Source organism: Geotrypetes seraphini, chromosome 3, assembly GCF_902459505.1.
Source record: "Geotrypetes seraphini chromosome 3, aGeoSer1.1, whole genome shotgun sequence".
Lineage (NCBI taxonomy): Eukaryota > Metazoa > Chordata > Amphibia > Gymnophiona > Dermophiidae > Geotrypetes > Geotrypetes seraphini.
In genome coordinates this window covers 221,107,037-221,129,407 of record NC_047086.1, presented here as the reverse complement: position 1 = coordinate 221,129,407, position 22,371 = coordinate 221,107,037, and the positions used below count along the sequence as shown (strand labels likewise).

General features: G+C 50.7%; 1 protein-coding gene across 3 annotated transcripts in view; it reads left to right on the top strand.

Annotated features, from left to right (window-relative positions):
• CACNB3 (calcium voltage-gated channel auxiliary subunit beta 3) overlaps nucleotides 1-22,371 on the top strand; it is a 144,985-nt gene that overhangs the window by 111,162 nt on the left and 11,452 nt on the right. For all 3 annotated transcript variants that reach the window (XM_033938798.1, XM_033938797.1, XM_033938796.1), the window contains exons 9-12: nucleotides 1,654-1,763; nucleotides 2,010-2,161; nucleotides 2,470-2,565; nucleotides 3,613-3,768. In XM_033938798.1, the coding sequence (XP_033794689.1) occupies nucleotides 1,654-1,763; nucleotides 2,010-2,161; nucleotides 2,470-2,565; nucleotides 3,613-3,768 (514 nt within the window). The remainder of the gene's footprint in view (nucleotides 1-1,653; nucleotides 1,764-2,009; nucleotides 2,162-2,469; nucleotides 2,566-3,612; nucleotides 3,769-22,371) is intronic.

The window sequence follows — 22,371 nt, the reverse complement described above, 5'->3', positions numbered from 1 at the left end:
GCTGACCAAACTTAGTCATCCTGCAGTAATAATCAAAAGTTTGATGAGGCTACCTAGACGGAACTTATACGTTGTGACTTAGGCGATCCAAAAACAGGTCTAAATGCCCAGAAGGTATTCAGTGACCAGATAACTACTGCATGAACAAAGTACAGACCCCCCCACACACTCCCTCAGTGATCATTGACCCCCCTACCCCCACACACACACCACCATAAAAATCGGAATAAAAACTTACATTCCTGCCTCCAGAACATCAGCACCTGGCATAGGAAAGCCCCCTCCCATGTCCAAAAGGTATTGTTCTAGGTGTTTTGGACTTGGACAAATTTTTGGACAAGAATGGGGTTTAAAGATTGACGACTTGGCGGTATGAACGATCAAACGACTGGACATATAATAAGACGATTCTCAAAAAAAAAATATTTTGGATGTATTTTTCGAGAATGGATTTTAGATGCTGCCGACTTTGGACGACTAGCACCCTAGGCCCAAAACAGACTTAGATTTTTTTTTTTTTATTACGCCGTTCCACATCTTCTGCTTTATAAGAAATACCACAAATCCCTTTCAATCATCAATCATATTTGCTCTTTTCACAAACACATCAACAAAAAGTTGTGTCTTTAAAAGCCTCTTAAAAGTATCTCTAGGACTACACAAACGCAACTGACCTGTCATTGTGTTCCAAAATTTCACACTAGCAACTGAAAACAGAGAATTTCTAACTCTTGCATGCACTATTTTCCTCTCCTGAGAAGTACTTTGTTTAGATTTCCTTTTGTTATTACAATATTTCTAATATCACAACAGATTGTGGTTATTGCAAGTGAATAATTCTATAAATAAAAAGTTGTTTTTTAAAAAAAGATGGTATGGAAATGCCTATGTTTACTCACGAATCCTCAAAAAAGTTCCTTGAAATACTCTGTCGGATGAAGATCCTTCCAGGAGAAGTCCCTTACAAGTGTGCCTGTGTTTCACCTGCTTATTGATGGAGAAAAGCAGCACCTCAGTCTGCTTACAAAAAAAATCCTCAAAGCCACTAAAATAGTTTTTACTGCTTTAAGAAATTGTTAGCCTCATGGTAGCAAATTCCACTGCCCTGGCATCACCCAGGAAAATACTCTAAATTTCCCATCTTATTCTCCCACTGTTCAAATAGACTCTGGGCTGTAGAATTCAGAGATCTTTCGATTCAATATTGTTGGACCACAATCTGAAAAACAGACATCCTAACAGATTGACTAGACCAGTAATGAAGGCAGGGTTACCACCTGTTCCCCTTCCTATTGTTCTTCTCCTTTACATGTTCTCTTTTTCTTTACATATTGTAGTTCCAGCCCTCCTTTCCCACTTGTCTGTTCGTTAATTTTTTGTTAGTTTATTGTCTTTAAAAGCTAGTATTTGCCCTAGTGTTGTGTGTTTTTTAAACTGTATTTTAGTCAGTCATTTTTGTACACTGCCTAGAAGGTTTGATTAGGCGGTATAAGAAATTTTAAATAAACTTGAAAACTTAGTCTGGTTGAGCTGTCCAATCCAAAACCAGATGAACTCTAGCACGTTCACGATAGGAAAAGTAAGCGAGGGTGGCTGGTGTTAAAAGACCTCATTTTCGCCAACATTATTAATATGCATTTTTCCCCTCCTCAGGATTTCTATCACTCGGGTAACAGCCGACCTTTCTTTAGCCAAACGTTCTGTCCTGAATAACCCAGGCAAACGGGCCATCATAGAACGCTCCACTACTCGCTCCAGCATTGGTGAGTTTCTTACACACTAGCCTAGCACAGCTAGAATGCTCAGTAGTACAACACGATTGCTTTTACTAATAGCAGTTGTGTTTCAGGTTGTTTCAGTAGCGCTTTGCCCATTCAAACCATTTAACAAGGATTTAGAAGTTCCCAGAAATAATAAGACTATACTGAAATCTACTTCAGCTTTACTTTCAAAGTGATTGCTATCCTCTCTGTACTTGCTACACTTACACAGTTTTATCTATTCTACAGCTGAAGTACAAAGTGAGATTGAAAGGATCTTTGAGTTGGCAAAAACCCTCCAGTTGGTGATTCTGGATGCTGATACCATCAACCATCCAGCACAATTGGCTAAAACCTCCCTGGCACCAATCATTGTATATGTTAAGGTATCTTCACCAAAGGTAAGCAAATCCGTAAATACTTGTATAATATTTCCTTTGGTGGTATTGTCTAGGACTGAATGTTAGAGCTATGGAGTAGAGCTGCTGGAGTCTTTGCAGAACTGGGAGTTAGTATCGGGGTCTGAGTGCTACAGCAGTTGGTAAAGGCCTGGGAGCTGGAGCTGGGAATTTGCACCATGATTGTACCATGCTGGATGCTGTTAAACAACTCCAAATACATTTCAGTTTTCCCAACATCCAGAAAACTCTTCTGTGGTTCAAACGTCAATATAATATCTACAATTACTTCTGTGAATTATTTCTTGCAGGTATTGCAGAGGCTGATTAAATCCCGAGGAAAGTCACAGGTTAAACATCTGAATGTTCAGATGATGGCAGCAGATAAACTTGTGCAGTGCCCACCAGTGAGTAGGAAACATAACTCCCCAGTCTCCCCAGCTTAACATTCCCACTTTCTCTCATTCTCCTTAACTTAGGAGTTTCACCCCTTTCATCCTCCCTAACACAGAGGCAGTGGCGTAGCTAGGGTGAGTGGCGCCTGGGGCGGTGGTGCCCCTCCCATGCCATCTTCTCTGCCACCCCCACTTCTACATGCTCCTTTCCCACCCCCTCCTGCCATGTGCGCACTGCTTCTGTTCCCCTGTACCTCTGTAATGTTCCTGCTGTCGTGCCAGCATCGGCTCTTCCTCTGAAGTCACTTCCTAGGTGCGGGTCCAGGAAGTAATGTCAGAGGAAGAGCCAATGCTGGAGTGACAGCAGGTTGGGGGTTGCTGTTCACTCCAGGAACTTTACAGGGGAAAGGGAAGTGGCACGCACATGTGGCAGTGGGGGGGGGGAGTAGGAGGGGGACAGGGAGGAGAACCAAGATGGCACCCAAGGCAAACCGCCCCTGCCCCCTCCCTTGCTACGCCATTATACAGAGGTGTAACCTGCCTTTCTCTTCAGCTCAGAAATCTCATTCCTTTTCTCATCTGGTCTCAGGGCTCTCAATCTCCTTCTTTGTCTCACAGATCTTAACCCACTTTGACTCGTGGGTCATATTCCCCTCTCTCTTACTAACTCAAAATGATCAGTTTCTACACTTCTCCCTCCGTATTCGCTGTGATAGGGGATTAACAGACCCGTGAATACAGAAAAAACGCAAATAACTTTTTCATATGTTATTCGCTGTTTTCTATTAAAAAATCCATCGTGAATATGGCAAAACTGCAAATAACATGGTGGGAGACCTGGCCTGAACGAAAGGCAAAACACAATGAAGAAAGTGCTGGGAATCAGCGAATTTCTCTGCAAACATTTGAAGTCGGTGATTTCTCTATGCAAGCTGAAGTAATTTTTTTTTTTTGGGGGGGGGAGCCAGCAAGCTAAAAACCACGAATAATCGAAACCGCGATTGCTGAAACCACGAATAGGAGGGAGAAGTGTATATTTTTTTTTTCATCCTACTGCAGGAAATGTTCGATGTCATCCTGGATGAGAACCAGTTGGAGGATGCCTGTGAGCACTTGGCTGAATACATGGAAGTTTACTGGCGGGCAACACACCATCCTTTGCACCCACAAGTTGGACAGAGCCTGACGCCACCATCTGCCATTCCAGGGTTACAGGTATTAATTACACTTTCCCATCTATCTTATTTTCTTGTTCCAGAAAATTTAAAATTAAGACAAGCTTAATGTAGCTCTAAAAATGTTTAATTTTTACAGTTAGATCAGGTGCCAAAGTCCCTCCTCGAGGGCCGCAATGCAGTTGGGTTTTCAGGATTTCCCCAATGAATATGCATGAGATCTATTAGCATACAAAGAAAGCAGTGCATGCACATAGATCTCATGCATATTCATTGGGGAAATCCTGAAAACCCGACTGGATTGCGATCCTCGAGGAGGGACTTTGATACCGCTGAGTTAGATGGTGTAACTTACAGTGCATTGTGAAAGCTGTATTAAAGCAGCTTCTATTAATCTATAATAATAAAACGCTAAGCGTGCATGCGCACACTCACCGCGTGTTCCCTGAGATCTGATCTGTCAGGATGTGCCGGCAAGAGTGCGCATGCGTGCTTACTATGTATCCGAAGGTGCGCTAGAGACGCGACAGGCACGTTCGGTGGCGGGACATTTTGAGGCAGCCACAGAGGGGAAAAATAAAAGTACAGTGGTACCTCGGTTTACGAGTGCACCGGTTTGCGAGTGTTTTGCAAGACGAGCAAAACATTTGCAAAATCGGTGCCTCGGAAACGAGCATGGCTTGATTTACGAGCACCCCCCCTGCAATCCGGCATCCCCCCCCCCCTGCGATCCGGCACCCCCCCCTGCGATCCGCAGAAGGCCCAGCAGAGGAGAAGGCCGATTTTCAAGAGTGCCCAGATGAGGGTAAGAAGTGGCGGGGCGGGGCCCAATTGTGTCGGGGGGATGTCGGATCGTGTCGGGGAGGGTGCCGGTTCGAGGCAGGGGGGGTGCCGGATCGCAGGAGGGGGTGCCTGATCACGGGGGGGGGCCTTCGAGGGGAGCAATGCCGGTTCTCGGGGGGGGGGGGGGGAACGCATCAAAGCGAGTTTCCATTATTTCCTATGGGGAAACTCGCTTTGATAAACGAGCATTTTGGATTACGAGCATGCTCCTGGAACGGATTATGCTCGTAATCCAAGGTACCACTGTATACCATAGTCATCAGAGGGCGTGGGGCAGCGGTCCGGGAGTGACAGAAAAGGAGAAGAGAGAGTTGGTGTCACTCGGAGACGGCCGCCGCAGCCCCTGTCATCGCCTAGGCCTCCCGGCTACTCATATGCACCCTCCGAAGGGCTGGGGCACAAAGAGCGTCTCCTGCCCCCCCCTCCCCGGGGCGAACCGAGAATTGGAGCCGGCCCAGCCTCTGCAACAGACCCGAGGAGCCCAGCAACTTTCCGCCCCGGCTCTTGCGCTGACCCTGCCACCCGGGACCCGAGTCCTTTGCCGCCGCCCCCCCTTCCCTTCCCGCGGTCCCGACTACGAACCTGGCGATTCCAGCAGCGTGTGCAGCAGTCTTCACACGCTGCTTCGGGCTCTTCTACTGCCCTTATTTGCTCTGCCGTGTCTCTGATGATGTCATCAGGGACGTGCCAGAGTAAATCAGGGCAGTAGAAGGACCCGAAGCAGCGTGTGAAGACTGCTGCACACGCTGCTGGAATTGCCAAGTTTGTAGTCGGGACCGCGGGAAGGGAAAAGGGGGTAGAGGAAACGCTACTGCTGCTGCACAGGAAAGTGGTGTGGGGGGAGGGAAATGGAGGGGGAGGGAATGCTGCTTTGGCTGCTGCACAGGGAAGTGGTGGGAGAGAAATGCTGCTGCATAGAAGGCAGGGAGAAAGACAGATAGATAGAAAGACAGACAGCAGGAGGAAGGGACAGAAAGAAAAGAAGAAAGACACAGGGGCAGGGAGATACACAGAAAGCACAGTTACTTACCGTAACAGGTGTTATCCAGGGACAGCAGGCATATATTCTCACATGTGGGTGACGTCATCTACGGAGCCCCGGCGCGGACAGCTTTTCAAGCAAACTTGATTGAAGTTTCAAGTTTGCACACTGCACCACGCATGTGCATGCCTTCTCGCCCACTAGAGGGCGCATCCCACCTCGTGGTCCTCAGTTCCATAACTAGCAAGGAAGCCATCCCCGGGGAGGCGGGCGGGTTGTGAGAATATATGCCTGCTGTCCCTGGATAACACCTGTTACGGTAAGTAACTGTGCTTTATCCCAGGACAAGCAGGCATGATATTCTCACATGTGGGTGACCTCCAAGCTAACCAAAGTAGGGCAGGTGGGAGGATGGCAATTTAGGAAAACAGATTTTGCAAAACTGACTGGCCAAACCGGCCGTCACTCCTGGATAGAGTGTCCAGACAGTAATGAGAGGTGAATGTATGAACCGAAGACCAAGTGGCAGCCTTACATATGTCCTCCATCGGAGTGGATCGGAGAAAGGCTATCGAAGCTGCCATTGCTCGGACCTTGTGCCCCGTGACTCGACCCGGGGGAGGAAGGCCAGCCTGAGCGTAGCAAAAGGAAATGCAAGCGGCCAACCAGTTAGACAGAGTGCGCTTGGAAACTGGATGCCCTAATCGATTGGGATCGAAGGACAAGAACAATTGAGGAACCTTCCGATGAGACCTGGTGCGTTGAAGATAATATGCCAACGCCCTCTTACAGTCAAGCGTGTGAAGCGCCGTCTCGCCAGGATGGGAGTGGGGCTTCGGGAAGAACACAGGAAGGACAATGGACTGATTGAGGTGGAAGTCAGAAACAACTTTAGGTAAAAACTTAGGATGGGTGCGGAGAACCACCTTGTCGTGATGAAAGACAGTGAAAGGAGGGTCCGCAACCAAGGCTTGCAACTCCCCAATCCGCCTGGCGGAGGTGAGGGCGATCAGAAACACTACCTTCCAAGTCAGAAATTTCAAGAGGGACTTGTTGAGTGGCTCAAAAGGGGGTTTCATCAGTTGAGCCAGGACCACATTCAAATTCCACACGACCGACGGAGGCTTAAGAGGGGGACAAACCCTGAGTAACCCTTTCATGAAGCGTGTCACCAAGGGATGGAGTGACAGAGGGCGTCCATCCAGAGGTTGGTGGAAAGCAGAAATCGCACTGAGATGAACCCGCACCGAAGTGGTTTTCAAGCCAGAGCGCGACAAATGGAATAAATAGTCCAAAACCGAGGATACCGGGACTGATACCGGATCCAGGTGAAAAGACGAACACCAGGTGGAAAACCTGGTCCATTTCTGCGCATAGCAAAGCCTCGTCGAGATCTTGCGGGAGGCTTCCAACACCTCCCTCACCGATTGAGACAGGTCCGGAGGAGTCAGGGAACAAGAAACCAAGCTGTCAGGTGCAATGACTGCAGATTGGGATGTAACATGGATCCTTGACTCTGAGACAGCAGAGAAGGAGATACAGGCAGGGGAAGAGGCTCCCTGGCACTGAGCTGGAGCAGCAGGGAGAACCAGTGCTGACGCGGCCACCGAGGTGCTATGAGAATCATCGTGGCCGTGGACGATTTTAGGTGTACCAACGTTCGCATGATCAGAGGAAACGGAGGGAATGCATACAGGAACCTCCCTTCCCAGTCTAGTAGGAAGGCATCCGCTTCTAGACGGTCCCGCGAGTACATCCGAGAACAATATAGTGGTAGTTTGTGTGTCTCCGGAGAGGCAAACAGATCCACCTGTGGCGTTCCCCAGCGAGCGAAAACCTCGCGCAGAACTGCTGAGTGTAGGCTCCACTCGTGCGGTTGCAGAAGTCGACTGAGTTTGTCCGCCAGGCAATTCCGTTCTCCTTGGATGTAGACCGCCCGGAGGAAGATGTTCCGGGAGGCCGCCCACTCCCACAGGCGGAGAGCCTCGGAACAGAGGGGCCAAGACCCCGTTCCCCCCTGCTTGTTCACATAGTACATTGCCACCTGGTTGTCCGTGCGGACGAGGACTACCTGGTCCTGCAATATGTGAACGAAGGTTCGAAGTGCTAGGAAGATGGCCCGCAGCTCCAGCACGTTGATATGACAGCGACGGTCTTCTGCCGACCACAGGCCCTGCGTGCGAAGACCGTCGAGATGGGCTCCCCACGCGTACTCCGAGGAGTCCGTGGTCAGGACCTTGCGGAAAGGCGGAGTGCGGAACAGTAGCCCCATGGACAGATTTGAAGAGTCTGTCCACCAACGCAGCGATTTCCGCAAAAGCGGAGTCACCGAAATGAGGCGAGACACCGGGTCGCACTCCTGACGCCACTGGGACGCGAGGGTCCACTGAGGGATCCTCAGATGTAGCCTCGCAAACGGCGTGACATGTACCGTCGAGGCCATATGGCCCAGCAGCATCATCATGTGCTTGGCCGACACCCTCGATAGTTGGGAGACCTGGCGGCTCATCCGTACCAAGGCTTCCAACCGCTGGGTCGGCAGGTAGGAGCGCAGGCGCACCGTGTCCAGCACCGCACCTATGAATTGAAGAGACTGAGACGGCCTCAACTGAGACTTTAGAAAGTTTATCTCGAACCCGAATGTTTGCAGGAAGGCAATAGACTGTCGGGTCGCTGAGATAACCCCCTCCCTGGTCGGGGCTTTGATGAGCCAATCGTCCAGGTAAGGGAACACATGGAGTCCACGTGACCTCAGGGCTGCCGCAACCACCACCATGCACTTCGTGAATACTCGTGGGGACGCGGCCAGGCCGAAGGGCAGTACCCTGTACTGGAGGTGGAGGTCCCCCACCTGCAATCGTAAGAATCTTCGGCAGGCGGGGTGCACCGGAACATGGGTGTATGCTTCCTTCAGGTCGAGGGAGCACATCCAGTCCCCTTCCTCCAAGAGAGGATACAAAACCGGGAGAGATAGCATTCGAAACTTCTCCCGGGCCAGGAATTTGTTGAGCTTCCTGAGGTCCAGTATGGGGCGCAGGTCCCCGGTCTTTTTTGGAACTAAAAAGTAGCGGGAGTAAAACCCCGTACCCCACTGGTCCTTGGGGACCGGCTCGACCGCCCGAAGCTTCAAGAGGGCTTTTGCTTCGGTTATAAGGGTCGGTAGCTGCGAACGATTGCAGGGGACTAAACTTGGGGGACTGTCCGGCGGCGAGGACACAAAGTTGAGCGAGTAGCCCTCGGAGACGATCCGGAGCACCCAAGCGTCTGAGGTAATCCCGGTCCATGCCTCCAGGAAGGACCGAAGACGGCCCCCGATAGGAAGGGGTTCCTGTGAAAGTGCGGAGGGGAACCCGCCCCGTCCGCTCAGCCCGTCAAAAGGAAGGCGCGGGCTTAGAAGGGCCCTGCGCCGGGGCTTGGGTTTGTCCCCCTCTGCCTCGCTGAGACGGACGTCTCGGAGGCGGTCTCGAGAAAGCCGGGGTCGACTTCTGAGGGTATCGGCGCGGCGGAGGCCGAAAGGGTTTCTGCGGCGGGGGCCTAGGTTTGGGGCGGACCAGGGATGCTAGAGAGCGCTCCTGCTCCGACAAGCGCTTGGTCGCCGCATCCAATGACTCGTCAAATAACTCGGACCCCACACAAGGCAAGTCTGCAAGGCGTTCCTGCAGGTTTGGGTCCATGTCGAGGGTGCGAAGCCAGGCCAAGCGGCGCATGGCCACTGCGAGGGCCGACACCCTCGAAACCAGCTCAAAGGCGTCGTACACTGCATGGAATAGGTACAACCGCAATTGGGACAGGTTGGACATAAACTTATCGAATCCTGCTCTTTGGGAGTCCGGTAACGAGTTTCGATATTGAGGGAGGTCCTTCACCATACCACGCAAATAGGAGGAAAAGGTGAAGGCGTAATTTAGAACCCTGGTGGCCATCAGGGAATTTGAATAGAGGCGACGGCCAAACTTGTCCAGGGTCCGCCCCTCCCTGCCTGGTGGAACCGCCGCAGAAACCCGTGAGGGCTGTGATTTTTTTAGAGCAGACTCCACCAGAAGAGACTGGTGTGAGAGCTGCGCCTTATCGAACCCTTTAGGAGGAATCGTCCTATACTTCGATTCCATTTTTGAAGGTACAGACGTGACTGTAAGAGGGTTTGACAAGTTCTTCAGCCAGGTCTGCAAAAGGACACTGTTGAGAGGGAGTCTAGGCACCTCTCTAGGAGGAGTGGGGAGGTCCTGTTCCTCCAAAAATTCTTTGGAATACCGAGAACTTACCATCAGGTCAATCCCCAGGGCTTGGGCCATGTCCTGAACGAAGGATGAAAACGAGGACGGCCTAGCCTGGGGAGACGGGGTTCTCGACCGCCCCACCGAGGAGAGGGGGGAGGCCTCATGGGAATAATGAGGATCCCTAACAGATCCCGAGTCCCAGGATCCCCTCTCGAGGGCCCTCGAGGGGGAAGGGGAAGTTGTCCTCCTCGCAGAACCCTTGGGTGAGGACCCCGGGGTTCGTGGGACACTCTCCCGTTTCCTCGGCGAGGCGGCCCGGGAAGACTTCCCACGAGGTGAGCGGAGGAGCCTCGGGTTGTCGAGGCGCAACTCCGACACCTGCAGCGCCTCGCCCCCGAACGACGAGGAACGGTCGCGCCGAGGCGAGCCTCGGGGCCGCTTAGACTTCCTCGATCGACGCCCCGTCCGAGGTCGCGTCGAGGGCGAGGCGTGCCTGGAAGACCCGGAGGAAGAGGAGGAAAGACGGCGCACTCTGCGCAACTTTTCTTTGGGCCTTACACTCCGCTCAGGGGGTTCCCCCGAGGTCGAGGTCCGGGGCGGGGCCGAGACCGAGGTGAACGGGGCCACAGTACCCGAGACCGAGGTCGCCGAGGCCGGGGCTCCCGTGGTCGAGGGAGCCGAGGCCGGGGCCTCCGAGACCGAAGGCGCCCCGGCCGAGGTCGAGGCCGCCGGAACCGCAACACGTTGCAACACTTCCAGGGCTCCCGACAGCTCCGATGAGATCAGAGCTCGGAGGAGATCCTGGAAGGCCGGAATCCCCACGAAGGTGGGGAGTTCCGAGTCCGGGGCACACTCCCTGGAGGGCGACCTCGGTCTCGAGTATTCCCTCGGGGTGTGCGGAGTCGAGGTCTGATGCGGGGCCGGGGTCGACCCACCCGCCTTGGCCTGACTCGAGGATGGCTTCTTTGCTGAAGGGGATGGAACAGAGGACTTACCCGAAGCTTGCTTCACGGACGACGCCTTCGAGGAGGATGGCCGAGGCGAGGCCGAGGCCCCCGAGGACGCCGAGGCCGAGGTCAAGGCCGGGGCCGAAGCCGAGGCCGACGTCGAGGCCTTAGGCGGTGCGTCGACGGCGAACAATTCCGCCATTCTGGCCTTGCGGCGACGGAGAGCCCTGTTTTGGAAGGTAGCACAGCGATCACACGACTCTGTCGGATGTTCGGGCCCAAGACAGACAATGCACCACCGGTGAGGGTCAGTGATGGAAAGCAACCTCTCACACCGGCTGCACTTTTTGAATCCCGTAACAGGACGGGACATCCACGAAGAAAAAGAAGAGGGCCGGGAACGTACCGACGTCCCGCGGCCACGGCTTCCGGGAGCCCCCGGAGCCAGACGAAAAACGAAATACTTTTTTTTTTTTTTTTTTTTGAAAAGAACCGAAAAGAAAAACAGCACCGCGAACTAATTCGATGGGAAAACAAACTAAACGCGGCAGCTAGAAGGCAAAAACACTGGAGCTCAGATCCACAGGGCTTTCTTGCTCCGCGGAAAAAATTGAACTGAGGACCACGAGGTGGGATGCGCCCTCTAGTGGGCGAGAAGGCATGCACATGCGTGGTGCAGTGTGCAAACTTGAAACTTCAATCAAGTTTGCTTGAAAAGCTGTCCGCGCCGGGGCTCCGTAGATGACGTCACCCACATGTGAGAATATCATGCCTGCTTGTCCTGGGATAAAGACAGACAGACAAAGGGGGCCAGGGACAGAGACAGACAGAAAGACAGCGGGAGGGAGAGAGAGACAGAAATAAAGACAGACAGACATATATTCTAGCACCCGTTAATGTAACGGGCTAAAATACTAGTTGATGTATAAGTTTCATAATCTGTTCCTGCTACTGTTTTTCAGGAGTTAAAAGGTAGAGATGTGATAGATAATAAATAGTCCTTGCAGGCAAACCTGTGGGATGTCAATGTGTGAAATGATGGTTCTGGGAAGAAGGCTTAAAATTTTTTTTAGATACTGGGCAACATTTGGGGGGAAGTGTTCACCCTATTCAGGGAGGATCCAGGCTGATGATGCTAATGTTTTCAAAAACAGAAAGAACAGGTTTTAAACTACCAAATCTTCGGAGAATGCAGTCTCTCAGCTCTACGTTATTATTTATGCTAGTTATTTTCAAAAGACACTGGAAAAATGCAAGAACTTACAATATACTGATAGAGAAGTTATAATAAGAATGGCAGTAGCCCAAGTGCATTTAAATAAAGGGCAGAAAGAGATACATGATTTCAAATTAACCCCATCAACTTCTAGGCAGGTTCTGAATATAAAGAAAAACCCCCAAAGGTTTTTTTAGACAATGAAAAGTAAGATTGGAGAGCTAGAATGTATGATATTAAATGAACATAAGAATTACTATCTCTGGATCAGACCCTGGGTCCATCAAGTCCGGTGATCCGCACACGCGGAGGCCCCGCCAGGTGTACCCTGGCATAGTTTTGGTCCCCATATCACTGTATGCTTCTCAAGGGAGATGTGCATCTAATTTACCCTTACCTATATCACTCTATGCCACTCTTAAGGAGATGTGCATCTAGTTTACCCTTAAATCCTAGAACGGTGGATTCTGCAAATACTTCCTCTGGGAGAGCATTCCAGATGTCCACCACTTGCTGCGTGAAACAGAACTTCCTGATATTCATCCTGGACCTGTCCCCCCTCAGCTTCAGTCTATGTCCTCTTGTCCATGTCACATTGGACATTGTAAATAACTGCTTTCCCTGCTCTCTTTTGTCGAATCCTTTCAGTATTTTGAAAGTCTCAATCAGATCCCCTCGCAGTCTCCTCTTCTCAAGGGAGAACAACCCCAGCCTCCTAAGTCGTTCCTCATAGTCCAGGTTATCCATAACTTTCACTAGCTTTGTTGCTCATCTCTGCACCCTCTCTAGCAGTTTTATATCCTTCTTTAGGTATGGAGACCAATGCTGGACGCAGTATTCCAGGTGCAGTCTGACCATGGCTCTGTAGAGCGGTATTATAACTTTTTCTGATCTACTCATAATTCCCTTCTTTATCACGCCTAGCATTCTATTTGCTTTCTTCGCCGCCGCCACCACACATTGCGCCAACGGTTTCAGGGTCCTATCTATCAGTACACCCAGGTCCTTTCCTGTTCGGTCTTTCCCAGAGTTACACCTGACATACTATACGTGTGATCTTTATTTTTTCTGCCTAAATGCATCACTTTGCATTTTTCCACATTAAACGTCATCTGCCATTTATCTGCCCACTTCTCCAATTGATTCAAGTCGCTCTGGAGTTCCTCGCTGTCCTTCTGCAATCTGATTGCCCGGCATAGCTTTGTGTCGTCTGCAAACTTGATGATTTCACTGGATGTTCCTTCTTCTAGGTCATTTATGAAAATATTAAATAAGATGGTTCCAAGTACCGAGCCCTGGGGAACACAGCTAGTCACTTTTTCCCATTCTGAGAACTTCCCATTTATGCCCACTCTCTGTTTTCTGTTCTCTAGCCATTTGCCTATCCATCTTAGTATATCTCCCTCTATTCCATGGCCTTGTAGTTTCCTGAGAAGTCTTACATGTGAAACATAAGAACATATAAGAACATAAGTGTTGCCTCTGCCGGGTCAGACCAGGGGTCCATCGTGCCCGGCAGTCCGCTCCCGCGGCGGCCCCCCAGGTCCATGACCTGAAAGTGTTCCCTACCTAACCTAAAATATCCATACCCTATTCGCTCAATGTACGGTAAACCTCTATCTGTACCCTGTTATCCCCTTTGCTTCCAGGAAGTCATCCAGTCCCTTTTTGAACCCCAGAATTGTACTCTGTCTTATTACCTCTCCGGGAAGCGCGTTCCAGGTGTCCACCACCCTCTGAGTGAAGAAGAACCGCCTTGCATTCGTTCTGAATGACCTCTTGTCGAACGCTTTCTGAAAGTCCAAGTATACAATATCCACCGGTTCTCCACTATCAATTTGTCTGTTCACTGTCTCAAAAAATTGAAGTAGGTTCGTCAAACATGATTTCCCTTTCCTGAACCCATGTTGACTGGCTCTCATCAGGTCGTGTGTGTCTAGGTGCTGGACTATGCTATCTTTGATCAGCGCCTCAACCATCTTTCCAGGGACAGACGTGAGACTCACAGGTCTGTAGTTGCCTGGCACTCCTCTCGATCCTTTTTTAAATATCGGCATGACGTTCGCTATCTTCCAGTCGTCCGGTATCTGTTCTGTTTTAATTGATAGGTTGGCAAGTTTTTGCAATAGTTCTCTGATTTCAAATTTCAGTTCTTTTAGGACTCTCGGATGAATTCCGTCTGGTCCAGGAGATTTATCACTTTTAAGTTTGTCGATCTGGTGGTAAATCTGGTCCAAGTCCACTTCTACTGTAGTGAGGCTGTCCTCTACGACTCCCTTGAACTTTCACTGTGTCAGGTATTGTTGCGGTGTCTTCCTTTGTAAAGACAGATGCAAAGAAGGAATTCAGTCTGTCTGCAATTTGTTTGTCATTCTTGATGCACCCTTTTCCTCCCAGGTCATCCAGCAGTCCCACCGCCTCCCATGCGGGTTTTTTCCCTTTTACATATCTAAAAAAGGGCTTGAAATTTTTGGCCTCTTGCGCTATTTTCTCCTCGTAGACCTTTTTGGCAACCCTCACCGCCTTGTGACATTTTTTCTGATCATCTATATGTTTGTTCCAAGCTTCGGATGTTTTCGTGCATTTCCATGTCTTAAAGGAGTCCTTCTTTTCATTTATGGCTTCCTTCACCTCTTTGGTAAGCCACGCCGGCTCTCTTTTGCCTTTGGTTTTCTTTACTTTGGACATCCGTGGAATGTAGAGGCTTTGTACTTCCGTGATAGTATTTTTCAGTAGGGACCATGCCTGTTCCACCGTTATGACTTTGCCCATCTTTTTCTTGATCTGTTTTTTCACCATGGCTCTCATGCTGTCGTATCTTCCCTTTTTAAAGTTGTGGTTGAGGTTTTGGTACCGGTACCTTTCCCTTTCCCGACATCAAATTTGAAGTTGATCATGTTGTGATCGCTCGTCCCCAGCGGGACCGTGACTTCTACTTCTTTCGCCGGACCCGTAATGCCATTAAGGATCAAGTCCAAGGTGACGTTTCCTCTCGTCGGCTCTCCTACCATCTGTTCCAGAAAGCAGTCCCCTAGCACTTCCAGGAACTTTGCCTCTTTGCCACAGTTAGAGGTTCCCAGGTCCCAGTCTATTCCCGGAAAATTGAAATCCCCCAAGATTATGACATTATCTGTCTTACATTCTTGTTTAATTTCCTCTATCATTTCCGAGTCTGTCTCCTCCCTCTGTCCTGGCGGTCGGTAGTAAAGGCCAATCTTTATGTCAGCATCGTTGTGTCTGAGAAGAATTAGACATAATAGAAATTTCAGCGACCTTGTGAAAGAAAGACAACCAAAGGGGGTCCTATGATCCAGGGTACAAATTATATCAAAGTATTATCCCAGGACAAGCAGGCAGCATATTCTTTACGCATGGGTGACGTCACCGACGGAGCCCTCGGTACGGACCTTTTTAACTAGAAAGTTCTAGTTGGCCGCACCGCGCGTGCGCGAGTGCCTTCCCGCCCGACGGAGGAGTGCGTGGTCCCCAGTTTCTTCGTTTCCGCGGAGCGAAGAAGACGTGTGTTTTTTTCAACTCCGTTGAAATTCTCTTTTTGCCTTCCCGCTCGCGTTCTTTTTTCGTTTATTCACCTTCGGGTACTTTTTTCTTTCAGTTTATTAAAAAAAAAAAAAAATAACTTTCTTTTTGCTTTATTTTTCGTTCCTGCCCCGGCGGGGCCTGTTGTCACTATTCAGGCCTCGGGGTTTGATTTTGCGGAGGCCGTGTTCCCATTCATGCCCCCGCAGCCCGGTTTTAAGAAGTGCCAGCGGTGTGCACGCCCGATCTCCCTCACTGACCCACACAATTGGTGTTTACAGTGTTTGGGACCGGAGCATCGGGCGGACTCTTGCACCCGCTGTGCCACTCTTAAAAAACGCACGTTGAAGAATCGTCAAATCCAACAAAATCTACTTTTCGGCACCGGCCCGACTATGGACTCGACTTCTTCACCTGCGGCACCGTCGAAATCGGCACCGACCACCTCGACACCGCCTGAAACGACATCGGCGCCGCCGGCGCCAGGTAAGCCGGCTAAGAAGCCTTCCACCCTTGAGCGCCCTCCCACCTCGGTGGCGACTCCAGCCCTTTCGGCTCCACGCCGACCCAAAAAACGCTCCGCCCCGATATCGGTGAGTGCCTCGTCATCGGCCTCCTCATCGCCGGGGCGTAGAGCGGCACCCATGGAACCAAAACAGAAAAAAGTGGTTCCGGTGCCACCCCTGGATGACCGCATTGCGGCCATCCTCCAGGATAAGTTGCAGGAACAACTCCAAAAGCAACTTCAACAGCTCTTGCCCTCTATCTTGGCACCGCTGCTTTCGGTACCAGACCGGCCCGAGCCCCGCACCGTCCAACCGGTATCCACCCCATCGGTACCTTTGGACTCCTCAATGCCCATTCTCTCGGCGTCGCATCTCCAGACCCATGCCGAGACTATCGCCTTGACGACGACCGATCCTCCTCGGGACCGAACAGGACACCGGTCTTCCCGTGACCCTGACCGGCACCGTTCTTCCCGGGACCGAGACGGACACAGGTCTTCATCCCCCGGTACCGTCTCGGTACGCTCAGGCAAGTCTCTGTCTAAAACTCATCATACCGAGCCTTCCACTCCGGTCTCTCGACACGCGCACACCGATGTCAGAGACCCAGACCTGTGGGAAGAATCCCCTCCCGGTACCGAGGAGGATGCATCGTCGTCGGACGAAGAGCCTTCGGCCCCCGATACCACATCTAAGCCTGAACAATCTTCCTTTTCTAAATTTCTCAGGGAGTTGTCGGGGGCTTTATCTTTGCCTCTGGAATCTGACTCTAAGAAGTCACAAGCTTTCCTGGAGGCATTGGATTTCGATCAACCTCCCAAAGAGTTCTTAAAGTTACCCATACATGACATCCTACGGGAAACTTTTTATAAAAATTGGGAAAACCCACTGACTGTCTCTGGGGCCCCCCGTAAACTTGATAGCCTCTACAGGGTTATCCCAATTCCGGGATTTGATAAAACCCAGCTACCTCATGAATCTCTCCTAGTGGAGTCCACTTTAAAAAAGTCTCAGGGCTCGAGTGTTTATGCCTCTACCCCTCCTGGCAGAGAGGGCAAAACAATGGACAAGTTTGGCAAGCGACTCTACCAGAATGCCATGCTTGCCAACAGGGCTAACAACTACTCATTCCATTTCTCATTCTACTTGAAACATCTGGTCCTGCAACTCTCCGCCATGCAGAAGTACCTGCCTGAACACAAGGTTCCACTCTTCCAGCAGCATATCTCCAGCCTGCTCCAACTGAGAAAATTTATGGTGCGCTCTATCTATGATTCTTTTGAGCTCACCTCCCGTGCATCTGCCATTGCTGTGGCTATGCGCCGCCTGGCCTGGCTCAGGGTCTCTGATTTGGATATCAACCATCAAGACCGACTAGCCAACGCCCCCTGTCTGGGAGATGAATTATTTGGAGAGTCCCTGGATACCACAACGCAGAAACTCTCAGCCCATGAGACCAGATGGGACACTCTCATAAAACCTAAGAAAAAGGCTCCACCTGCTCATCCTTACAGACCACAGGCCTCGTATCAGCGCAGGTTCTCCACTAGACCACTCAATCCACCTTCACAGCAACCTAGACGGGCCCGCCAACACCAACACACCCAGGCTCGTGCCCAGTCTAATCAACCTGCCAAGCCTCTTCCTCCTACCAAACCATCTCAGCCCTTTTGACTCCTCTCTCCAGGGCTTAGCCAGTCTTCCACCCTCATTGCCTCTTCCTCAGCCAATCGGAGGCAGGCTCCACATTTTCCTCAGCCGTTGGGAGGTCATCACCTCGGACCAGTGGGTCCTCAACATCATCCGCCACGGCTACTCTCTCAACTTCCAGACTCTTCCACCAGACAATCCTCCCGTAGAGTCTGCTTCTCATTCAACTCAAATCCCCCTCCTCCTGAGGGAGGTCCAATCCCTCCTTCTTCTCAATGCCATCGAAGAGGTGCCTCCGGAACAAAGAGGCCGGGGATTCTACTCCCGTTACTTCCTAGTTCCAAAGAAGACAGGAGACCTCCGTCCCATTCTCGATCTCAGGAACCTCAACAAGTGTCTAGTCAGGGAGAAATTCAGAATGCTCTCCCTCGCCACGCTTTACCCTCTTCTCTCTCAACACGACTGGCTATGTTCCCTGGACCTCAAAGAGGCCTACACTCACATCCCAATCAATCCAGCTTCACGTCGCTACCTGCGATTCCAGGTGCACCACCGCCATTATCAGTACAAAGTGCTACCTTTTGGCCTCGCTTCATCACCCAGGGTGTTCACCAAATGCCTCATTGTGGTGGCGGCCTTCCTCAGGTCTCACAACCTCCAGGTGTTCCCCTACTTGGACGATTGGTTAGTGAAAGCACCTACGTCTCCACTTGTGCTACAAGCCACTCATCATACCATCTCTCTCCTCCATCTCCTGGGGTTCGAGATCAACTACCCCAAGTCGCATCTGCTTCCCACACAGCGCCTTCAGTTCATTGGAGCAGTCCTCGACACCACACTAATGAGGGCGTTCCTCCCCTCCGACCGTCAGCGGACTCTGCTCCACCTTTGTCGTCAGGTGCTCCTTCATCCCTCTATTTCTGCCAGACAGATGATGGTCCTCCTGGGCCACATGGCCTCGACGGTGCATGTGCCACCCCTGGCGCGACTCCACCTCAGGACACCTCAATGGACTCTGGCCAACCAATGGTCACAGACCTCCAATCTTCTTTCTCATCCCATCTCTGTGACATCGTCTCTTCAGCGATCTCTACAATGGTGGTTGAACTCCTCAAATCTTTCCAGGGGCCTTCTTTTTCATCTGCCCCCTCATTCCATGGTCATCACCACAGATGCCTCCCCTTATGCATGGGGAGCTCACCTGGGAGACCTACGCACCCAAGGTCTTTGGACCCCGCAGGAGCGCCTACATCACATCAATTTCCTAGAACTGAGAGCCATGTTCTACGCTCTCAAGGCCTTCCAGCATCTTCTCTGTCCTCAGGTTCTTCTCCTGTTCACAGACAATCAAGTCGCCATGTACTACATAAACAAGCAGGGCGGAACCGGATCTCGCCTCCTTTGTCAGGAGGCTCTACGCATTTGGACCTGGGCCACGGCCCGCAGTCTCTTCCTCAAGGCGGTCTATATCCAGGGCGAACAGAACTCCCTGGCCGACAATCTCAGCCGCATCCTTCAACCTCACGAGTGGATTTTGGATCCTCCCACGCTCCACTCCATCTTTGCTCGCTGGGGCACTCCGCAGGTGGACCTATTTGCAGCTCCTCACAACCATCAGCTGCCCCAGTTCTGCTCCAGACTCTTCTCTCCTCACCATCTGGCCCCAGATGCATTCCTGCTCGACTGGACGGATCGGTTCCTCTATGCCTTTCCTCCACTACCTCTGATGTTGCGGACTTTATCCAAACTCCGCAGGGACAGGGCCACCATGATTCTCATCGCTCCTCGGTGGCCTCGCCAACACTGGTTCTCCCTCCTACTCCAGCTCAGCTCCAAGGAGCCCATTCCTCTTCCTGTGTTTCCTACTCTACTTACACAGCAGCATCAGTCTCTTCTGCATCCCAATCTGTCTTCGCTCCACCTGACAGCTTGGTTTCTCTCGGGCTGACATCTCCAGAGAATCTGTCTCAGCCTGTCCGGCGCATTTTGGATGCCTCCAGGAAACCGGCCACCCTCCAATGTTACCATCAGAAGTGGACCAGGTTCTCCTCTTGGTGTCTCCTCCATCATCACAATCCCACCTCATTGGCGGTGGAAACTGTACTGGACTATCTGCTCTCTCTGTCCGATGCTGGCCTCAAGTCTACCTCAATCAGAGTCCACCTTAGTGCCATCACTGCGTTTCATGAGCCTATCCTCGGAAAACCTCTCACGGCTCATCCTCTGGTTTCCCGATTCATGAGGGGTCTCTTCAATGTCAAACCACCTCTAAAGCCTCCTCCGGTCGTCTGGGACCTGAATGTGGTTTTATCAGCCCTCATGAAACCTCCCTTTGAGCCTCTTGCCACAACTTCGCTCAAACTTCTCACATGGAAGGTGCTTTTCCTCATTGCCATCACCTCTGCCAGGAGGGTTAGTGAGATGCATGCACTGGTCGCCGATCCACCGTTCACTGTTTTTTACCATGACAAGGTGGTTCTGCGTACCCATCCAAAATTCCTTCCCAAGGTTGTCTCGGCTTTTCACCTCAACCAGTCCATTGTGTTGCCTGTTTTTTTCCCAAAACCTCATTCACATCCGGGGGAACAGGCATTACACAGTCTTGATTGCAAGCGTGCCCTGGCTTACTATCTTGATCGTACAAGGGCTCATCGCTTGTCCCCTCAGCTCTTCCTGACCTTCGACCCTAATCGTCTCGGTCGACCGGTCTCTAAACAGACGCTATCCAACTGGCTTGCAGCTTGCATCGCGTTCTGTTATGCTCGGGCCGGTCTGTCACTGGACGGTGCTGTCACTGCCCACAGGGTGAGAGCTATGGCCGCTTCTGTCGCTTTCCTCCGTTCCACACCCATTGAGGAAATCTGCAAAGCTGCCACCTGGTCCTCAGTTCACACATTCACTACTCACTACTGTCTGGATGCTTTCTCCAGACGGGATGGGCACTTCGGCCAATCTGTACTTCAGAATTTATTTTCCTAATGGCCAACCATCCCTCCTCCCTCTTTGTTAGCTTGGAGGTCACCCATGCGTAAAGAATATGCTGCCTGCTTGTCCTGGGATAAAGCACAGTTACTTACCGTAACAGGTGTTATCCAGGGACAGCAGGCAGATATTCTTACGTCCCACCCTCCTCCCCGGGTTGGCTTCTTAGCTGGCTTATCTTAACTGGGGACCACGCACTCCTCCGTCGGGCGGGAAGGCACTCGCGCACGCGCGGTGCGGCCAACTAGAACTTTCTAGTTAAAAAGGTCCGTACCGAGGGCTCCGTCGGTGACGTCACCCATGCGTAAAGAATATCTGCCTGCTGTCCCTGGATAACACCTGTTACGGTAAGTAACTGTGCTTTAAGATGGATCAAGTGGGGGAGGGGGAATGTGAGAGTGGCACTATATGTTAAAGATGGCATAGAGTCAAACAAGATAAAAGTCCTGCAGTGAGCTAAATGCAATGTAGAATCTTAATGGGTAGAAATTCCATGTGTGATGGGGAAGAGGATAGTGGTGGGAAACTTGCCACAGTCTGCAAGTCCAGATTGAAGAGACACTGACATTTTGACAGAAATTAGGAAGGCTAACAAACCTGGTAACACATAATGAGAAATTTCAATTTCTCACATAAAAAGAGAGGATATTAAATCACTGAAAATCATACAATTATATCCTATACTTGTTGGAGTGGGAAAGAATTAAATGACAAAGAAATTAAGAGCTCCTTTTGCAAAGGCGCATTAGTGGTTTAACGCATGTAATAGCGTTGAGCAGACGGTAGTTTTTCGGCTAGCGCAGGGGTTAGCTCGTGATGAAAAGTCGCATGCGCTAAAGCCGCTAACACGGCTTCGTAAAAGTAGCCCTAAGTGACAAAAAATGTTAATAAAGTGGAGCAAAAGAACTCAGTAAAATACAATCTCTGCAACTTTAGCAATGGCTACATAATGCAGGCACACTTTCAATCATAGGTTAAAAGAAAACTCCACTTAAAAATCCATTTACTCAAAAGGGAATTTTCAAAAACACTCCCCACTTTGAGCCATAGTGCCAAATCAATGCACAAAAACTGCACGCTGTATAATTACCAAATGCCAATGATCTATCAAACAAACTGTTCAAGCGTTACAAAACAAGTTTAACTTATCTCAGAAATCACTTCCAGTGTCAGGCCAATCCAGTCATCAACGATTTCCAAATCCCAACTCAGGTTCCCTGTTTCACATAGCTGTGTCAAAGGATACAGAGCTAGCTTCCACTATGCAGGCAACTTTCAAAATGGCCCCAGTTTCTCCAGTACTGATTGGGCAAATGTCTTGTAAGCAGGGCCAGATTTTCCTATAGGCTAACTAGGCTTCAGCCTAGGGCCTCAAGATCAAGAGGGGCCTACATTCAAATTGTTAGCAAAATTAAAATTACACTATTCTAAAAACATTGAACACTAAAACACTGAGTCCTGGTGGCGTGAGGTGTGTTTCTGTGTCACTCCTCATGGCGCCTGCGCCAGCGACTCATCAAAATTCAGCCGGGGGTGGGGAATCCAAATTGTACACGTGCTCCAGCTCCGGATCGGATCCCACTGCTCCTCTCTCCCCCCCCCCTACCCCTTTCCCGGCTCCGGAGGGGAATCGGTCTCAGCCCCGGGTGGGGGCGCGCGCCGGTCCCCAGTCCGATCCTGCCTCTGGTTCAGGTTTGTTACAAGTACTATATATGGTGCTGAGAATAAATGTCCAAATAAGTGTTCTCGACTTTTTTTTATTT